This window comes from Varanus komodoensis, unplaced genomic scaffold, assembly GCF_004798865.1.
Source record: "Varanus komodoensis strain SLA01 unplaced genomic scaffold, ASM479886v1 scaffold45, whole genome shotgun sequence".
NCBI lineage: Eukaryota > Metazoa > Chordata > Lepidosauria > Squamata > Varanidae > Varanus > Varanus komodoensis.
Genome location: NW_025336011.1, coordinates 7,295,354 through 7,316,017, shown reverse-complemented (window position 1 = coordinate 7,316,017; position 20,664 = coordinate 7,295,354). Strand labels below are relative to the sequence as shown.

The window sequence follows — 20,664 nt, the reverse complement described above, 5'->3', positions numbered from 1 at the left end:
ATGCCAGCAGCTCCTCTGGGGCCACAAGAGCGACCTCGAGGTATAAAGGGGCAGAAGGAAAGGCTAGGGGTCACAAGGCCATGCTGCATCCTGTCAGCGTTCCAGCCTCCTTCCTGTCTAAAGCACCACAGTTAGATGCCCCAAATCAGCCATCTATTTGTCTTGCAGTTGTGGGTGGGGGTGGCAGGAGAAAGGACAGGAAGGCCTCCGCACTCTTCTTGTCCTGCAAAAGCTGTCAATCCTTCAAATTGGGAGGTTCACAGGCATTTTCATTAGATTGTGACACCCTGATCATTTCAATATATACTGTTGTCAGTCTTGTTCTCCCCCATAATATACTTGTGCCTTTGATCCCTGCTCCCCACACATATCTAAATATAATATCCAACGTTTGTGCTGCCTGGGTAGAAAAACAATGGGACTCTTATGAGGTAGTTTGACTGGGACATGGGGGCAGGAGGGGGATCAGAGCTGAGCTTTGATTGGAGGGGGAAAAGATTGCATCACAATCACAGTTTATTTTCCTGTGCCCATCATTTGATGCCAAGAAGCTGGGGGCAACTATGTATTAGCAGTAGTATCTAATACACTCTTTTGGTTGAAGGCTGAAGCAGAGATTCTGAACTGTTTTGGGAAGTGGTGAATCTTTCCTGAGATCTCTGCTGGCCTCAGTGATCTTCTTGGGCATGGCTAAGGTTGCAGAGAGCAACAGGGATTCCTCCAGGGCCAGCAAGGCTTAAAGGCCAAGTCTCATCCCTTCTCAGAGGAACCAAGGAGACTCCATGGGCCAGAAACTCCACAGGTCAGATAAGTGTTTCTGCATCCCTGGGCTAAAAGCTAAAGTGGCTGGAGATCGGTTTTCTTGCCATGAGCCTGTTCTTGCTTTGTTGTTGCTGTGTTTTTATTGAATTTTAATGCATTGTTCATTATTGTTTTAATCAAGCTTTATTTATTAGAAGCTGCCTTGAGTACCGTTTTTCATTTAGAAAGATGGGGTCCAAACCAAACCAATTAATAAAAATAAATGTGGCATGTGTAGGAAAATGGAAGACATTCTTTGTGGATTGGAAAATCTAAATGATTATGTATCTATGCAGGTCAGCTTCAGCTTTAATGGATGTGTTTCTGATTCCTGTCTTACCTTGATGACTTAGACTGGGGATGGGCAGATTTCTTACTTGTTGGATCTGCTCTTAGTTTTTATGTTTTTTACTCAAATCCCGGAAGCCAAGTGCAAAAAAATACCCTTAAGATTTTTAAAATGCCTTTCTGAGCCGAGTAATATGTTTTGAGTACCAAAACTGAATGGAGCTCACAGTCTTTTCACACAAAAATCCCCTTATTTACTGTGAGCTACCTTTATTTCAGCTGTCTAACTTAGGTAGGGCAGAAATAATTTTGTTGTTATTTTTAAATAATTGGGAGTAAGAAACTCTTGCATATCTACTGCAAATCATCTGGAGATCTACTTTCCACGCTGCTGTAAAGGCTTAGTTCTTCTCCCAAATGACCTCTTGTCTTGGCTAAACTCCATCCTAGCTGAGGCATTGGGTGGTTTCCTGGATTTTGTGCAGGCCCCTGAGAGCTTCTTTGCAACTCTTACACTCTGTTGGGACCAACTGTGTGCACAGCACTGACCTCAGATTATAAATTTCAGTATTAGTTCAGCATTTGATGAACGGAGCTTTTCGGAAAATGTAATGCCCCTCTCAACTAAAGTGCCCTTTTATTCCCACAAGGGGGAGTCATATCACATTCACAATTGCACAGTAATCATAGAGACATAGTAACAATGGCTGATTGAACGTCTTGTCAAGTTGGTGACCCCAGAAAATGAAAAAGACATGAACAGTGAGCATGTCTTTTATCACTGTCTTTTTTCAGGTTAAGCAGGTGCTAGATTTTTCACATTACATGGAAGCCACCTTCTTGAAGTATGATATAGGAATCAAGTCCCACTTTCAGAGATTTTATTTTGTGCAATAAAAACATAGCTGTTACTCAGCTATGTATAATAGGATTCCTGTGTGTGTGTGGGGGGGGGGTCCTTCTATTGCCAGCATAACTCATTTTCTAAAACTGCAACTTGCAATGTCTGATGCAAAAGAAAATGCTATTCTTTTTTTCACCCCCTTCCTGACATAGAACATTTATTTTTAAGCTTATTACCTAATTCAAGATTAACAATGAAGTCATCTACAGTTCTACTCAAAAGTACATCCCACTAATTAATGCAAAGAAAGACTGGACACACTCTTGCTTTTTTTTAGCCAGGCAAATACATATTGTATTGGCATATAAACTATTGAGTTGGATTCTGTTTTTATTGTGTTATTGTTGTATTTTTAACCATGTTTTATTGTATTTGTTTTACTGTTGCTTTAACTAAGTTTTGAATAGATGAATAAATAGATTCCTATGAACTGCCTCAAGTGCCAATTTCTTGGTGGAAAGGATGAATACAAAGGTGTATCCCAATAATAAAGAAGAAAAAAGGCAGCCAACACAGAAATTGCCATGTGGATCGTCCTTTATTCACAACACATTTTGATAATTTTCAGGGGATGGGGTCTTCCAAAGAAACAAGCAAATATCTCACCTTTTCTTCTTGAAGCACATACCTTTGCCCTAAAGACATGCCCAAGAAATTGCTGAAACATCTTCCATAGCTGCTGAAATACATTGAAAATAATGAAAATTGGTGATACAGCAACCCCTCCATTATGCTGCTATCCCACCTCTGACAAGCAATTGGTTGGTTGGTTGGTTGAATTATGGGCTGCCTCTCTGACCCAAGTAACTTCAGGCAAGATGTACAGTAAAACTCAATGCAATGTCAAATAGATCACAGAAGAGTAGAGTTGGAAGGGGTATCAGGTCCACCCCCGTCCTCAGTGTAGGACTCCAAGGTAACCATCCCTCTCAGACAGCTGTACAGTTGCATCTTGAATGCATCCCGTGTGAGAGAGCCACAACCTTGCTAGGACATTGGTTCCATTGTCATACTGCTCTAACAAATCTCCAGGCCCTGATGAATGCCATCCTAGAGTCACAAAAGGGCTGGAAGAAGAACTGTCAGAACCATTGCCTATTATCTTTGAGAAATCATGGACAAGAGGGGAAGTACCAGATGAATGGAGAAAGTCTAGTGTTGTCCTCATCTTAAGGAAAAGAAAACCCTGGGAAGTACGGATCAGCAAGTCTGACATAAATCACTGGGAAAATTCTGGAACAGATTATCAAGGAGTCATTCTGCAAACCCCTTGAAAACAGTGCAGTGATTATTAGAAGCTGACACAGATCTCTCAAAAACAAATCCTGCCACACTAATCTGATTTCATTTGTTTTTGATTGGGCAACCTCCCTGATGGACTGTGGGAATGCTCTGGACACAATATATCTTGACTGCAGCAAAGCTTTTGACAAAATGCCCCATAATATTCTGATTAGCAAACTAGCTAAAAGTTAGCTGGATGGCTCCACACTTGGCTACAGAATCAGACTCAAAGAGTGCTCATCAATGGCACCTTCTCAAACTGGGGAGAGGTAATAAGTGGGGTGCCTCAGGGTTCAGTCATGGGCACAGTGCTCTCCAACATTTTTATTAATGACTTGGATGAAGAAGTACCGGGAACAATTATCAGGTTTGTGGATGATACAAAACTGAGTGAGATAGCTACTGCCTTGGAAGACAGAAGAGTCAAGGTGATCTGGATAGGTTGGAGCACTGGGCTGTTGTAGATCACAAACTGAATATGAGTCAACAACATGATGTGGCTGCAAAAAAGGCAAATGCTATTTTGTGTTGCATTCATAGAAGTGTCACTTCCAAACCATGTGAACTACTAGTTCCCCTTTACTCAGCACTGGTTAGGCCTCATCTGGGGTACTGCGTCCAGTTCTGGGCACCACACTTTAAGAAAGATGCAGACAAGCTGCAAGAAGCAACTGGACAGTTATCTGAGTTGGAGCCCTACACCAAGCAAGGGGTTGGACCCAATGGCCCTCTGGCCCCTTCCAGCTCTACTATTCTGTGACTCTATGAGACTGTAAGTCAAAGCTGATACTGGCTGCAAGAATATTTGTCTGAGGTGGAGGTTCAAGGAATTTGACCTGAGGTAAAGTAAGTCGTTAGAGGCTTATAACAGAAACAGTGTCTTTTGAGTCCTGACAAAGTATTGCTAACCTCTAAGCTAATATTAGTAACCCCTTATGAACAAATATCATTGTGAAGGGTCTAGTGCTTGTGCTAATTCCATGGGTAAAGTTCTTTCATCAGCAACTATGAGACTTTAAATATTCTTGAAGAATCAGTGGCATGGGAAATGAATCCTAGTTACAGAATTCTCCTTAGGTCCAAAAATATAAGCATTTATTCTAAAGAAATGTGCGGGGTGGGGGGGGGTTGCCCAGTGAAGGAGCAGTTTCTCCATAGGTAGCAGCAACACTGGGAAAAGGCAATCTCCCTAGGATATAAACTAGCACTTGCAAATTTTATGCAAATCACCATTTCGTAATGCATTTCCTCTCTACCCCAGTTCAGGCAAATCTCTGCCTTCAATCCTGTAGCTACCATTAAACCATGCTCAGAGCAGGCTAGAGTACTTAATTCCATTGGTGATATCATCCCCAAGGCCTTTTTTTTCTCTAACACTCTGTAGTAAAATTTCCTCAAGGGGGAACAGACTTTGTTGGAGAATTGATGATAAGAAACGTTCATTGTTGCAACTTGCTTAGGGATCAATTAAAAAGTTGTCTCTAGCCATTTCTCAGCCTGCAGTGTAAATAAGCTCTGAGGGAGGGCTTTCAACATCCATTCCCTCATTCCCCAGAGACAGTGAGTTAATTAACCCAAGTTGGGTGCTATTAAAAGTTTCCACTTTTTATGAACAGTTCAGCTCTGACAGGTACATCCCAGGAAGCAAGCCCCTGGCATGTCCTATTCTGCTTTCAGAGCAAAAACACTGTGCGTTGTCGAGGCACAAGGAGATGGCACAACCGGGTGGGGAGCTCCCAGTGGAGGCAGGGCTTGTGTGATCAACTTCCTCAATACAAGAAATGGACATTAGAAACAGTGAACTTCAAACAGAGCAAGTGGCTACTCAGTGCCCTTGAGGCATACAACTTGCAAGCAATTACTGCAGGCATCATATATACAGGTAGTATTTTCTTTTCCAAGGGGAATTTCAAATTATGGGGTATGTAAGAATTAAGTACCACAAGGCAATGATGTTGCAGCCATTGCTTCTAGGCAGACAAACTTGCAGTAAAGATAGACTAAGCATGACTAATGATAATTGCCAGCTATGTACACAGTGCCGGGTCCAGGTTCCCGAAGGCCTGTCAGCAGGATACCTTCAATCTACTTTCTCCCTCATCAAGTCTGTCTTCTCCCTACCATTGTCATCCGCTGGTATTGCTCTCCTCTTTCTCAGCTACCATTCGATTGCTCATCAGGCAGAGAGCCATTGAGCAAGCAGAAAAGTGTTTATCACTCTTCTTTTTCACCACTACCATTTTCTGGGCCATAGGAGGAGGCAGGGAACAAGGACTTGCAATGGTGACGAGCAGGAGCAACTCCTGGGGACTCTTGCTAGTGGGTCCCTACTGGGATATGGGACTTTAGCAGGCGCCCAGTCAGGCCTACCCTCGTCACCAGCCTTGCACGTATACCATTTAAACTGAAGCTAGTCATCCATATGCATGATAGCACAATATGGAGACTGCCCCTTCCCCAAGTTATTGAAGATCTTGCCCACCTTCAAAGTCAAGGCAGAGGGCCCTCAAGCTTGGGGCAGCAACGTGACCCTCTGGAGTCCCCACATAACCGAACCCCCTTCTCAAACTATATTCCAGGCTTTTGTGCAGCCACCCCATCCCATTCCTCCAAGCCTTCATTTACAACAGTAAGAGGTATCAGCTAAATATGCATTTCTATTTTTGGAATGTTGGCCCTGCTCTCCACTGGATTGTTCTCTCCCCCAAGATCTCCCTTGAAATGGAACTTCAGCTTCAGGCTGAAGGAAGACCCCTGGCATGCACCTCCCCCTTTTAAATTATTGTGGAATTGTTGCATTTAAAAGCTCACCTGGAAATAATAAACATCCATTCAAGTGAACAAGCAAGGTTGGGAGAAAAAAAAATATTGCTTTGCCCCCAGTATGCTAGCTACAAAAAGAGCCCTCCCATGGTCAGCATGGGAATTAGGGCAGCCATTTCTGCATTGCTAAAGAGGACATCTATCACCAAACAAAAACAGATGTGTACATCTAGAATTATGTATGTATGGCTACACATGTTTAAATTGGTTATAAATGAAATACAGTGTATAGCAGAGAAGACTGTGAGAAGGTGATCTGTGCAGGGTGCTTCTTAAGTCTGTTATTCAGGATTTCGTTACTTAATAGACTCCTTCAAAGACTATGGCTGCACTCCCTTCTTATGACTCTTGATTTTGAACTGGTCTTAGACTGGATAGCACTCCAAATAAAGAACAGAGGACTGTTTTCTGTAAGGTAGAACACATGGCCACCCTAGTAGGAATGCAGGGTAGTAAATGCAATCTATTAATTGTAAATACATCTATGGAGTGTGTGCACGTGTGTGTTTAGAAAGGTACATTACGGTCAGATTTGCAATTGTTAAGAACTGCTTTTCTGGACTAAAGGTTTGGCAAGGTCCTAGTTCAGCAGTCTGTTTCCAACAGAAGCTACATGACTTTTCAGGGACGAACAAAGCATTAAGGTGATGTCTGTCCCCTGAAACACAAAAGTTACACAAGTTACTTGTGGTTGATGGTTCCATGTATCACTCATGGCAGATCTTCCATGAAACTGTTCATTTACCTTTCAAAGCAGGGGTACAAACTTTAGGCCAATCCAGTTGCCCTTCTGGGGCTCCTCCATTGGAAGCCCACTCCACTGTTTGGCTGAAATTCAACACTGCTGTTTTAATGCCAGTGAGGGATTATTGGTCACATTACCATGTTAACTGTCACTGCTCTTGCTAGGGGACTAGTCCTGCCTTGCACATGAGGGTCAGCTGTGCAATTCTCCTTAACTTCATCTTCACATTTTCTGCAAGCCAGACACCTGGTAGGCAAACATCTCCTGGGTAATAAAGCAATTAAGTATGTTTATCACTTTATTATATTTGCTGGTAAATTACTGAAAAGAAAAAAGAATGGTGCATCTACTTGCTGAGCTAGAGGTTCACTGGATGACAGGATCTGCCAAAAGAGCATCAGTCTGTCCCCTGGAAATGTACTGTTCCCACAGTAAATGAGGGACATGGCCATTACTATGTATATAAAAGATATGGGGCACCATTCCATCTTATGGCCCCAAAAATAATTAGTCAAACGTTTGGCAGAAGGGCTCAAGGGTAAAAAAGGATCATATGCTAATATAACTGTACAAATGCAAAGTCACAAATAATTACAAGAATTTAATTTTCACAGAAGCCAAGCCGATTATTTCCCATCTAAATCACCCCAAATTGTTCAATTAAGTTAAACTTCCCTGAACATGCCAAAGCAGCAACCTGTCTTCAGTTCATTTACCCTGAATTAAGTTTCCATGCAGATCCTGCTCCGAATCAAATTCCCTTTTAATTACTTATCCCCATGCATCACAAACTTCCAAAAAACCACTAGGTTTTAAGTTAGATGTATGAAATACGTTCAGTGGTAGTCAATTCCCCTTCAAACCTTTTTTCTTGAAAGGTATAGAAGGAAGGGGGAAAAGGCATTTCGACCAGAAATGTGCCAGTTTTTAGATACGGCTTTGCAATAATTACGGAGCAGACAATAAATTTTCACATTCACCACGGATTCACAATTTGAAGCTTCCAAAATCCACTATTTATTTAAAAAAAGAAAGAAAAGGGTAGGGCTTCTTTATGTGCATTTTAATGCAACTTGCAGTTGGCCCCACAGGAATGTTATGCAAATACAAAAGGAATTGTAGCCAAGGGTGTACTCCTATGCATCTTCAGACAGCATTCCACAGCCAGCAAACTGCAGGATATTTTTCTGCCTAAAGGTGCTTAGGATTGTACCCCAAAGGTCCCGCTGTACCAAGTTTTTGCATGTGAACATCAGATTTGAGGGGAGGAGCAGTGCTAGGAGACAGGCAGTGAAGAAACCACCAGCATTCAGCACAGGTAATCAAAGAGCTCTTATACTTTCAATGGCAGTAAACCAGAAGGAATTTCTACAGATGTCGCTTAACATGGAGTAGAGTAAGAAAAGCTGAATGTTCCAGAATTCCTTCTACTGCACCATTAGTGAAGGTACAGGAATGCCAACTGTAACTTTATTCACTTGTGGGTAGCGAAGAAAGAGAGATATGTTTTGTAGTGACATTGCCTTGCCTTATTCACAGAATTACAGTATATCACAGAAGTGAGTACACCCCTCACATTTTGTAAATATTTTATCTTTTCATGTGACAACCCTGAAGAAATGACACTTTGCTACAATGTAAAGTAGTGAGTATACAGCTTGTATAACAATGTAAATTTGCTGTCCCCTCAAAATAACTCAACACACAGCCATTAATGTCTAAACCACTGGCAACAAAAGTGAGTACACCCCTAAGTGAAACTGTCCAAATTGGGCCCAAAGTGTCAATATTTTGTGTGGCCACTATTATTTCCCAGCACTTCCTTAACCCTCTTGGGCATGGAGTTCACCAGAGCTTCACAGGTTGCCACTGGAGTCCTCTTCCACTCCCCCATGATGACATCACAGAACTGGTGGATGTTAGAGACCTTGCGCTCCTCCACCTTCCATTTCAGGATGTCCCACAGATGCTCGATAGGAGACATGCTTGGCCAGTCCATCACCTTCAGATGGTCAGTTTCTTTAGCAAGGCAGAGGTAGTCTTGGAGGTGTGTTTGGGGTCGTTATCATGTTGGAATACTGCCCTGTGGCCCAATCTCTGAAGGGAGGGGATCATGCTGTGCTTCAGTATGTCACAGTACATGTTGGCATTCATGGTTTCCTCAATGAACTGTAGCACCCCAGTGCTGGCAGCACTCATGCAGCCCCAGACCATGACACTCCCACCACCATGCTTGATTGTAGACAAGACACACTTGTCTTTGTACTTCTCACCTGGTTGTCGCCACACACGCTTGACACCATCTGAACCAAATAAGTTTATCTTAGTCTCATCAGACCACAGGACATGGTTCCACTAATCCATGTCCTTAGTCTGCTTGTCTTCAGCAAACTGTTTGTGGGCTTTCTTGTGCATCATCTTTAGAAGATGCTTCCTTTTGGGATGACAGCCCTGCAGACCAATTTGATGCAGTGTGCGGCGTATGGTCTGAGCACTGACAAGCTGACCCACCACCCCTTCAACCTCTGCAGCAATGCTGGCAGCACTCATACGTCTATTTCCCAAAGCCAACCTCTGGATATGACGCCAAGCACGTGCACTCAACTTCTTTGGTCGACCATGGTGAGGCCTGTTCTGAGTGGAACCTGTCCTGTTAAACCGCTGTATGGTCTTGGCCACCATGCTGCAGCTCAGTGTCAGGGTCTTGGCAATCTTCTTATAGCCTAGGCCATCTTTATGTAGAGCAACAATTCTTTTTTTCAGATCCTCAGAGAGTTCTTTGCCATGAGGTGCCATGTTGAACTTCCAGCGACCAGTATGAGAGTGAGAGCAATAACACCAAATTTAACACACCTGCTCCCCATTCACACCTGAGACCTTGTAACACTAACGAGTCACATGACACCAAGGAGGGAAAATGTCTAATAATGCCCAATTTGGACAGTTTCACTTAGGGGTGTACTCACTTTTGTTGCCAGCAGTTTAGACATTGATGGCTATGTGTTCAGTTATTTTGAGGGGACAGCAAATTTACACTGTTATACAAGCTGTATACTCACTACTTTAAATTGTAGCAAAGTGTCATTTCTTCAGGGTTGTCACATGAAAAGATATAATAAAATATTTACAAAATGTGAGGGGTGTACTCACTTCTGTGATATACTGTATATGGGAAATCCAGATATTGTAATCTGCTTGTGTTCTCCCACCCAGGTGGCAGTACAATGGACAGAACTGACCCTACTGCTCACTTCTGGTAATACAGGAAATGGAATGCACATTTTTTTCCAGCCATACCACAGGACTGGTAATTTGGTAGGAAGCTACACAGATACTTTGGTTATTGAATCAAGCTTTGATTCTATGGACTTGGGAACAGATGAAGTTGCTTTATAAAAGAAGGAAAATCCCAGCAATCCATCTATGTTGGAAATGCAAGCCAGAACATCCTAAGCCACCCTTCTCCAAGCTGATGTTCCTAGAAGTGCTGGATGACAGTCTTCCAAAGGAACATGGGAAGCCGTCTTGTACCGAGTCAAACCTTTGGTTCGCTTAGCTAAATAGTGTCAACACTGACTAATAGCAGCTCTTCAGGATTATCACCTACCCCTACCTGGAGTTGTTGAGGTTTGAACCTGAGCCTTCCACATGCACAGCAGGAACTCGAGTACTAAGGTTCAGCCCCTCTTAAGGAGAGAATCATGTTGAAAATACAAAAAGACGTGTAAAAAACTTTGTCACTTGATTATGCTGTGCTATTCTTCTCCTACTTGTATCTGAGATAAGATAGTGGAATAAAACCAGTCCCTAATTATACTTTAAGTTTCTTTTCTGGTAGCAAGGAAAAAATGACATTGTTTAGTGTCTACTTGTTAATGTCCATGTTAGTAGGGGATGATGGGGTTCAACACATCTGGGGGGGTGCCAGGTTGAGGAAAATAGCTGCGAGCTATAAACATGACATCCTCAAGCCTGCCCACTTAAAAAAACGAAACCACCACCACAACAAAATGGTACAGAACTTAGAGTTTTCCCATTTTAGAGGAGTGTTGCAATGAACAAAAAAGCAGCTCCTGTGAATCACATCAATAGTTCATCGGGGAAGATAGGAAGGTACCCCATTATCTATCTTCCCACAGTCATAAGTAAGGTGCCACTGGCAAGTCCACATGCCCCGAGCCCCTGGCACTCGGTGGCAGACTGCCTGTCATGATGGACATCAAGTCACTGTAGCTCAATATGGAACCATTAAGTAGACAAGGCAGACTATTGGTCCATCTAGTTCGGTGCTGTCTATTCCGAGTGTCAAAAGCTCGATTTCAGATGTGGGCCATTCAGACCTGTCACCTGAGATCCTTTCATGGGAGATAGGATCTATATCTTTTGCATGCAAAACATAGTCACGGAGCTACAGGCAGGCTAGGAACAGCACTGGCAAAGTCTTGTGAATGCAGCTACAGTCTTACCCTTTCGCAGCCATGTCCTCCACCAGTGAAGTCATGACCTGGGGACACAACAGCACCTCCAGCCTCCACTTTAGAATCTACCACTTGCCTCTCATCGGCATGTTGGCCCCTGAGGACTGCCTTGCAATGGAAGAAATCGAGGTCCCAAGTGGAGAGCATTCCATTTGCTGGACACCATACACCTTTCCAGACACTGGAGGACTCAAGGCAAGGCCTGGCGCCCTATTCCTTCTATGAGCTGTGAGTGTTGGACAAGGTGAACTCGTCAGCGGGCAAATCAGGAAATGCCCTAGGCTGAATGAGGCTGCATGGATGCCTCGGAAGTCGGGTCCCCCTTCCAGCCTGCAACTGGCCCTTCCCCTGTTGCCTCCCCCTTCCAGGTGACCAGACTGGCTTCTCCAGGGGCTGGATCTCCTGCTTTCCAAGTGGCAATGGTGCTCTCGGCAGATGAGTCCGCTGTTTTCCATGAGGCGCCACTAGTGGCGGCAATGCTTCCCTCAGCAGCAGAAGCGGTGGCAGCAGCAATGCTTGGCTTCTCCTTCCAGTCAGCAGCAGAGGCAGCCGTGACAGCCAAGGGCCCTGGAATGTCAGGCTGCCCACCTTTCCAAGCAGTGTGGGTGGTCATGTGGCGCTCCAGCAAGGTGCGGTGGGAGAAGTACTTGTTGCAGATGCAGCACTGGAAGCGTTCCGGGCGGTGGGTGCGCATGTGGACGTTGAGGGAGCTCTTCTGGGTGAAGCGCTTGCAGCAGATGGAGCACTGGAAGGCTCGCACTCCCGTGTGAGTCACCATGTGCTTGAGCAGGTAGTCCCGCAAGGAGAAGGAGCGCCAGCAGATGCTGCACTGGTGGGGCTTTTCACCTGTCAAGACACTGTGAGTTAGTGGAGAATATGGAACTCTAGGCTCAGGCGGCAGCGGGAGGAGGTGATCCACAGCTCTGGGTGAAAGCAGCGGTGGGGAGCCCCTCCTGCCCAAGCACTGCATTCAACTCCAGAGAAGTTCTCCTAGGTTGTGTTCTTGCAGTGGGTGGGTCCAAAGGCAAAAGGGGCCAGCAGGTTTAAAATTTTATATTTGCTGCTGATAATTCAGCTTTAGGAGAGGCTTTTCAGTGTTTCAGTATAGGGAAAATTCTACAAAACCCAGAAACTCAGCAAATGTTTGGTGGTCTGGGGAAAGAGGCCCCTTGAGAAATCTCTGGGGAGTAGGACTGGAAATACAAGTGAGCAGGATTGGGCCTCTAGGCTTAAGGTTCCCCATCCCAGGATTTAAAGGGATGTTTCTTGAGAATGATATAGGTAGGCACTCAAAACAGTGATGTATAGATAAAATCAGAGATCTATAAAAAAGGAAACTAGCAAATATATTACACAATTGGGGGATTGTGTAATCCCCCAATTGTGGGGGGATGGCAGCCTGCATAGGTCCTTCTCTGTGGCAGCAAGCTTCAGCTTAGGGACCGAATTGAAGTTTAGAGAACCTCTTGGGGAGGTAGGCAGGGCTCAAAGGCAAAAGGGGAGAGGACAGATATACCTGTATAATTTGAACTAATGGTGCAATCCTGGGCATGCTTAGATAGAAAAGAATCCTTCCCCTGCCAGCTTTTTCTGTCTAAAGATGCATAAGATTGCTCCCTGAGGAGAGGTGTGTCAACCTTTCAGAAAGGCTTTCAAGAAAGCCTTGAAACCATCAGAGGAGCAATGGTCAGGGGAAAGGTGTACACTGGGGAGGGGGGGAAGGGAGAATGACCATTTGCAGAACCTCAGAGGACTAGATGGCATCCAAGGCTGGCCAGATTTGGTTCAACACCCCAGTGCTGCATGCCACCTTCCTTGTGCCTTCTCCCTTAGCATCCTCTAGAGTTTTGGACATCAGTGCCCAGCAGCTCCAGCCAACATGATGAATGTACAGGGATCCTGGGAATTGTAATCCAAAACAGGATTTAGGAATAGGAAAGGACCAGTTGGATTATCTTCCTCCTTGTATTCTGTTGGTGTTTGATAACTTTTGTTTTCAGCTAGCCATTGTCTCTGTTGCTCTTTACGTGATTGTCCGTGACTCTAGCTTCCTTGGTTCTATTATTTTTTCTGTTTTCAGTCTGATGCTATGCTGTTGATTTGTTATTTTAACTAATGTGGATAATTGCTATTGGGTGTTTGCTAGGTATTTTGGGCATCTCTGCTGGAGGAAGGAAATGGCACAAATTTTCATAACTATAGAGCCAATGGCCATGCTGGCTAGGAATAAGGGCACCAGGTTGGGGCAATTGGCTAAAGGTTATTTATTTATTTATTTAGACATTTATAAGCCACCCCATTCGCCGAAGGTTATGTCATCTTTAAGCAACAGCAGTGACAAAGCACACACTATGCAAAATTGTATAACCATTCTCCGGCAAGGGCCTTTTAATATGGCATTTTAATATACAACCTTGGTGATTATGTATGTATAAGCTTGTGTGATTTGGGGATATTATGGGACATGGCTGATTTTTGGCTTACAAGTCCAAAATTAAGAACTCCAAATAAATTAACCAGTCTCTGGCTGCACCATTTGAAGTCTTGCTCTGTCTATCATGTAATAAAAGAACCCTGATGCTGAATCATTCAACGTGAAGGATGCCTAGAGCAACCTTCTCCCACCTACTACCTTCTCCATTTAAACCCAGCCAACATGGCCATTGGTTAGGAAAGACAGCAGTTGTTGTCCACCCCACCTGGAGAAGGCCAGATTGGAGAAGGCTGCCCTAGATGGAGAGAGCACCTACCCTTCTCCAGAAGCCAGTGAATCTGAAACATATGAAAAATGGCCACTGCTCGATCCCAGTATCTCTGGTTAAATAGATTAGGTGGAGGCAACAGGAAAGACCTCCACCTGAGACCCTGGAAAACAGTGGTCAAGAACAATAGCCAGAATTGGTCCAGATGACAAGTATCCTGACTTCATAGAATGCCCTTACTTTTAAACTATGCTGCAGCTCTTCCTCTCTTGCACCCTACCAGCATTTATCCATCTCTTACAGTGTTCTGCAGTATTTACTCAGAATAACTTTGTGACTGGTCTGCAGGAGGCATTTTTCAAGGGCTTGCCATGGCTGTTCCCGCCAAGTGCTTCGCTTCACCTCCCTCGCACCCAACAATCTCCCTCCCCGGTTAATGTCAACCTCAGAGTATCCATTACCGGAATGGATGAACATATGCTTGGTGTAGTTTTTGCGGGAGCTGAAGGTTTTCTGGCAGTGGCTACACTGGTAGGAAGGCTCGGCACAGCGTGAGGGACCGGGCTGTTGACTCGGCTGCTCCCCTCCGTGCAGGGTTCCCGTGACCATGGCGCTGGGGCTCAGCTGCACCATGTTGCTGGCACCGGCCTCCTGCTGCGGTTGCTGCTGCTGCTGCTGCTGCTGCTGGATACTGTAGAAACTCTGGGCCACCCCACCAGGCTGGGGCAAGTGGAACTGGAAGATGCTTGTGGTGCTGGTGGCTGTGTTGGCACCACTGACCTCAGCCTTGAGTTCCCGTTGGATGCCCAGTGAGGAGACAAACGTCAGCCCCCCACTGCCGCTAGTGCTGCGCTGCGGAAATGCTGTGGAGGGGCTGCCCAAATCCGGCTTGAATTCTCCAGTCAAGCTCCTCAGGTTGGAAGCCTCCAAACTGCAGTCTGAGTGGAACTTCTCCCTCTCTTGTGCAGCCGCCGCCTCTTCGCCACTTTCCTCCCCCTGCCAGGATGGAATGAAGGACTCCGAAAAAACATCCTGGTTCCCAAAGAAATCCTGGCCCTCAGATGTGGCATAATCCAGGTGGATGTTCTCTTTCCTACTGGACCCACCAGCATTCTCAGAATCCTTTGCCTCTGCCTCATCACCGAAACTGGCGGGGAAGTTCCCATTTCCGCTACACTCTGCAAAACAGCTCAGTTTGGCCTCCCGGTCTGTCACCACCCCTTCCCTGCTTTCTGCACCACCCGCCTCCTCCTCGTCCTTGATGATGACGGGCATTGTCTCGGACAGCTGCAGCCTGACTGGCTGGCGCTGCTTGCGGCTGTGGCAGCTGGGTGCTGCCTCAGCAGGGTGCAGGTAAGAGCTTCCTGCCTCCCCATCACTGATGCCCCCATCACAGGGGGCCACCCTGGGCTCTCTGTGCTGGGAGGAGAGCAGGTCACGCAGCTTGTAGCGCACCTCCGAGGCGCAGAGCAGCTTGGGTGGTTCAAGGTGGGCAGCCTCAAGGTCCCCAGGCCGTGCTACGCCCCCCATGACCTCTTTGGGTGGCTGCTCTTGGGGCTTGGAGGGCAGAACCCTAGGGACGGAGAGGGGCACTGGTGGGGGAGCAGTGGGAGGCTTTGGGCTGCGACTCTGGGAAATAATCTGGGTGCACTCATCAATGACGGTCTTGATTTGCAGGATGGAGGCAGCTGTGAGGATCTGCAGAGCTTCAGACTGGGCAACCACCAAAGAGCCGCTGTACATGAATTCCACGAGTTGCCGCACCACCTGGCTAGGTACCACCGGGGGCACCTCAATTTCCGAGTAGCCCAGCAGGAGCTTGTCATGGAAGAAGGGGCTGCCAGCAGCCAGTACACAGCGGTGGGCGCGTAGCGTGGCCTCCTGGATGTGCACCGTCACATCGCAGAAATGTCCACCCAGGCGCTGCCCATTCAGCGTCTCCAGGAGAGACTTGCTAAAGTTCTGGAGGTGGATGTAGTGGACAGCTTCAGCCATGGCGCCTTCTGTGCCACACTGGGCCTTTCAGAGACCTTTGAAAGGAGAGCAGGTACTGCAGGTGCAGATGTCAGGTGGAGGCTCTCTGGCTCACAAGTCCTGAAACACAACACGAGGGGGGAAAGTGAGCAGAACGACCAGACAGGGTACCCCATGTTAATCTGCCGCATTAGAGCTGTGGTTCCCAACCTTCTTGGATCCGTGGGCACACTGGCAATGTTGAGTGTATCTCAAGATGGCTCATAAGGGTGGAGCTTGCCCATTCATGCTACCATGGTGGGCACACCTGGGGACAACCCCCTCATTTGCCAGGAGGTCAAGGCGAGACACTGAAAGATAATTTGCCCAAGGACCTCACACAAGACAGAGGTGGGGCCTTTCTTTGGAATCCAAAGAAAGATGACACTGGAGAGCACCGCTTCACTTTGCAGCGCAGAAAAGAAAAAGAGAAACTACAATAAAAAATCAGGAGAGGCAGGGATCCTGCTGGGCACCAAAAGAAGTGGCTGTCACCACAGGTTTTACATTGGTGATTCCTGCATTAGTATGGGTTTAGATTTTGCACACTTTTTTCAAGTCAATTATTTCACTGCTTCAACACTTTGTGGTACAACTAGAGGCATAAGACACCGGATGCAGCTTGCTACCAACAATGGGCAGAGTTAGCACTGTGAATGGGTTGGTGTCCCTCACACTGCCACCCACTTCTCGCTGTACTGAAGGAGCAATTGCACTAGCACTATTTTCCCCTTAACTGGGGGCTGCAGCTCAGGTGTAGGGCACATGCTTCAGGCACAGCAGGCCCCTGGCTCAGTTCTTAGCATCTCCGGTTAAACAGATCAGATGACGGCCAGGACTTCTGCTTGGAATTTTGGAGAGCGGCTGCCAGGCAGAGACTACTGGGCTACATGGATAAATAAGTCTGACCTGATACAATGCAACTTCCTATATTCCTCGGCTAGTTTTCACTGGAAGAACTCCCACCCATCTGTTTGAAAATAGACAGAGAAAAGCAACAGGCCATACCATGCCATTTTGAAACCTTAACCTTCTTTTCAAACATGCTGCTTAGTTGCATGGGTGGTCAGAAAGTGTATCTCCAGATGTTTTGGACTTTCAACTTTCAGCAGTCCTGACTATTGATGATGCTGGCATGAGCTCCTAGGGGAAGAAGGCTCAAACATCTGGAGTTCTACCTTCTGCACAGCACCGGCTTAGAGAATGAAAACTGTATGAATGTACAGAACAGTTTACTGCTTAAAATGGCTAAGGCTATCACAATGTATGAATAACAATAAAACAACAGAAACCTATTCATGTATACCACGACCTGCCACAAGTATTTTTAATTTATGATTATAATTATTTTAATTTATTGTTGTAAGCCGCCCCGAGGCTTCGGCGAATGGGGAGGCATAAAAATGTTTTAATAAATAAATAAGTATACATGCAATTTTAAAACAATTGAGCATATTATGAATGCATAGGTAAATGCATGCATGTTCATGATGTAGTCCCGAGATGCCTGAGCTTCCTTCCCTCTGTCTGTTGATATTTTCTTTGCTGCCAAGCTGAATTTTGCTACTTGACTAGTAATGAATATATCAGTACCTGCAAGCAGCGTACACACCTGAGCCAACGGGGCTCTGCTTGACAAGGACGGATGCTCTATTACAGGGTTCAGGCATATGTACCCCTATTTAGGAATGTTTTCTTTGTATTTCCATTTATGGAATGCGCTCCCCAGAGAGGTCCGCCTGGCGCCGTCGTTATTTGTTTTTCGGCACCAGGCTAAGACCTTTTTATTTAAAACTTATTTTAATTGTTAATTTATTTATTTAACTAGGTTTTGTATTTTTAAAATTTTTAGCTGAGAATGCACTGAGGTTTTATGGCACTGGGGTTTTATTGTATGGTTTATTTATTGATGTTGTGAGCCGCCCCGAGGCTTTATTGCGATGGGGCGGCATAGAAATGTTTTAAATAAATAAATAAATAAATAATTTCAGGGGTGACCTGTTAAATCAGCTTTCTCAACTTGGTGCTTGCCAGATGTTCTGGACTACAATTCCAAGCATTCCTGGCCATTGGTGACTGTGGATGTGTAAGCTGAAGCCCACAGCTAGCCCATACTAGGTTAGGGGAGGGTGTAGCATTCTACAATGAATGCGCCTCCAACAATAATACCATACAATCTTAACAAAAAACTAAAAGAAGTCAGCATTAATGTAATAACACTGATGCAACAGGGGCTCAAGTAGGGAAACTGTCAAATACAACATATAATTATGCACCCTGATCAAGTGATAATATTCCAAGCACTGATTGTTGCTTTTAAAAAAGCAGGAACAAGACTATGCAATGTGCCTGGGTAAGCAAGAGCCTCACCAAAAGGTACAAACATTGAGTATAAACTGAAAGGGGATGCTGTGAGGTACAGCTGACACATTACACAGGAATAAGCTTAACCACACTCCAAATATCTCAAATGCCGGAAAATGCATGGAGAAATATATTATTTTCAGAAGTCACAACAAAAGCAACTAATTGTATCCCTGTATCAGCCTTCCCCAGCTTGGTGCCTGTCAGAGCTCCCAGCCTCTTCCAGCCAGTATGGCTAGCAGGGTGTACGCGTGCGAGAGTATGTGTGCACACATGCACAAGGAGTTCCAGTTCCAGCACACATCAGGTAAAGAAGGAAGCTCATCATATTTTCTCTTTTCAAAACATGGAGATATACCACATGACCTCACCATAGAAAGACAACAGCCAATTCAGTATTGTGCATTCCATCATGTGAAAGGGCAGCAATGAGAGAGAGGAGGTTGAGGAATGAACTCAGGGAATTGCAGCCCATTCTTAACAGATGGTTCTTATCTTTCACTGATACAGCTGGGTCCTACCATCCTATTTTGCCAGGAATCTCTTCTGACTCCAATAAGAGCACTGGACCCTGCAGTGCTGATACACAACTCCAACATCAGTCATTTCTAAGAATTAAAAACTTCTTTAAAAATGAAAATGGAGCTGGTGAGATGGATTAGAAGCCACATATTCAAATCAAGAAGCTCTGGCTTCAGATACATACAGGAAAGGGACAAGAAGGGCTACTTAGCAGGCAAATGCATTCTGCACATGCTCAGGAATACTCTCCTCCTCCTTACTGCGGATGTATTAGGAAGGAGTCTCGCCTTTGCTCCACCCCAGAACTCCAGCTGCAGGCACGCAGATCGCTTCAACTCAGCCCAGTCCCACCTATTCAAAAAGAACCCAGGAGTCCGAGCTGGTTTTGATGCACCCCTCTACCTGGGAACCGGGCAGACACGGGCGAATGGGGTGTGACAAGCACGGAATGGGCGGGGCTTATCCTCGGCCTGGGGGCGGGGCTCCACTCACCTACCTCCTCGGTCTCCGGTCGGGACTACCCACACCATCACCCCCTCCTCCACCCTCCTTCCGCACACGTCTCCTCCCTCCTGTCACTTCCGCACCGCACAAGGGCAGCGCGGGGCCGCGTGCCCATAGATTCAGAAAGGGTAGAGTCACATATGCCTTCCTGACTCGAATAGCGTTCTCAGTGCACGTAGCACAATAGCTAATTTAAAATGTTTTTAAAAGTCCGCAAGTTGAAGGCATTTTTATTCGTTTCTTGAATTTTTAAAATTATTTTTCAGTTCTTTCCTTGCTTTGCTCTCATCAGTTTTGCTCTAGTTTCGAAAGGTGGCGAATTAACTGGTTTTCCTATAACCTGGTGTGTGTTTTGCAGGAGTGACTTCTTGTGGAAACCCAAACCACCGGCAGAAAGGAGCAGGCAGTTTGGAGTTGGTGTCGTGCTACGGTTTCATCGCAGCACTTTCAAGCCCTGTTACAGCTTTCCCCAGCCCAGTACCCTCCATATGTGCGGGGCTGCAACTCCCATTATCCCCAGCCAGCCAGCATAGCAAGTTGGGAAAGGTTGCTCCGTATCAGATGATGATCTTAAAAATACAACCATACTGGACTTCACGCCTAAATTATCTTAAAGCTGTCTTCAGCCCCGCCTACACCATTTAGGCTATGTTACAAAATTGGGCCATAAGCTACTCCCGATTCTCTTCCGAAAACTGCGATATTTAGGATTGCACTGGAGTACGCTGCTGAGCAGGATTTTCAAACTCTGTTTATCCTTTTTGCAAAAAGAGGTGTTCCCCCCCCCCAACTCAATTAAATGTGAAGAACATAATTGTGGAGGCACAAGTGTCTTAATAGTTTAACAATAGCCCTGCCTATAAAAGTTGCAGTAAAACTTGCATTCATTATCCCCCTGTATTGCAGGTCGGGGAAACAGGGTGGGCTCTGGCTGATAAACAGCGCAGAACAACCCTGCAATACAGTCCGCATCAGTATCGTAGGGTAGAAGAGGGTGGGCTGGGGATGGTTTGGATTTCCTTTCCAAGCGAATTTACTTTTTCCAAAAGCTGCCACAATATACGACAAAGGTGAGTTTTAAAAAATTCTCTCCCCCGAACACCCTCAATCTAAATCTGGTGCCCAACTGCCCAAAGAAGTCTTCTGCTTCATTATCCTTCATGCATATCTAAACATTTATCTCCCTCCCCCCACCAAAAAAATAAGACATTTGCACACGAAATAAAATCCAACGGA

The 20,664-nt window shown here is 45.4% G+C and overlaps 1 protein-coding gene across 3 annotated transcripts; it reads right to left on the bottom strand.

Moving 5' to 3' along the window:
- Positions 1–9,986: 9,986 nt before the first annotated feature.
- Positions 9,987–19,484, bottom strand: ZBTB45 (zinc finger and BTB domain containing 45). Of its 3 annotated transcripts, none has more exons than XM_044444772.1 (3): positions 19,421–19,484; positions 14,487–16,119; positions 9,987–12,169 (listed from the first exon to the last, which is right to left on the bottom strand). In XM_044444772.1, exons 2-3 carry the CDS (start codon positions 16,018–16,020, stop codon positions 11,601–11,603), a joined length of 2,103 nt encoding a protein of 700 aa, XP_044300707.1. In that variant the 5' UTR covers positions 16,021–16,119; positions 19,421–19,484; the 3' UTR covers positions 9,987–11,600. The 3 variants fall into 3 exon arrangements, with proteins under 3 accessions (XP_044300707.1, XP_044300705.1, XP_044300706.1); XM_044444770.1 differs by having other exon boundaries at positions 19,417–19,482; XM_044444771.1 differs by lacking the exon at positions 19,421–19,484 and adding an exon at positions 19,109–19,300.
- Positions 19,485–20,664: the final 1,180 nt, after the last annotated feature.

What these genes read in the sequence shown, in the direction of transcription:
- ZBTB45 (XM_044444772.1), bottom strand. Translation starts at nt 16,020, where the DNA reads ATGGCTGAAGCTGTCCACTACATCCACCTCCAGAACTTTAGCAAGTCT. An exon ending in GCATATGTTCATCCATTCCG is followed by an intron (nt 12,170 to 14,486) that starts GTAATGGATACT and finishes GTGTCTTGACAG; the next exon opens with GTGAAAAGCCCCACCAGTGC.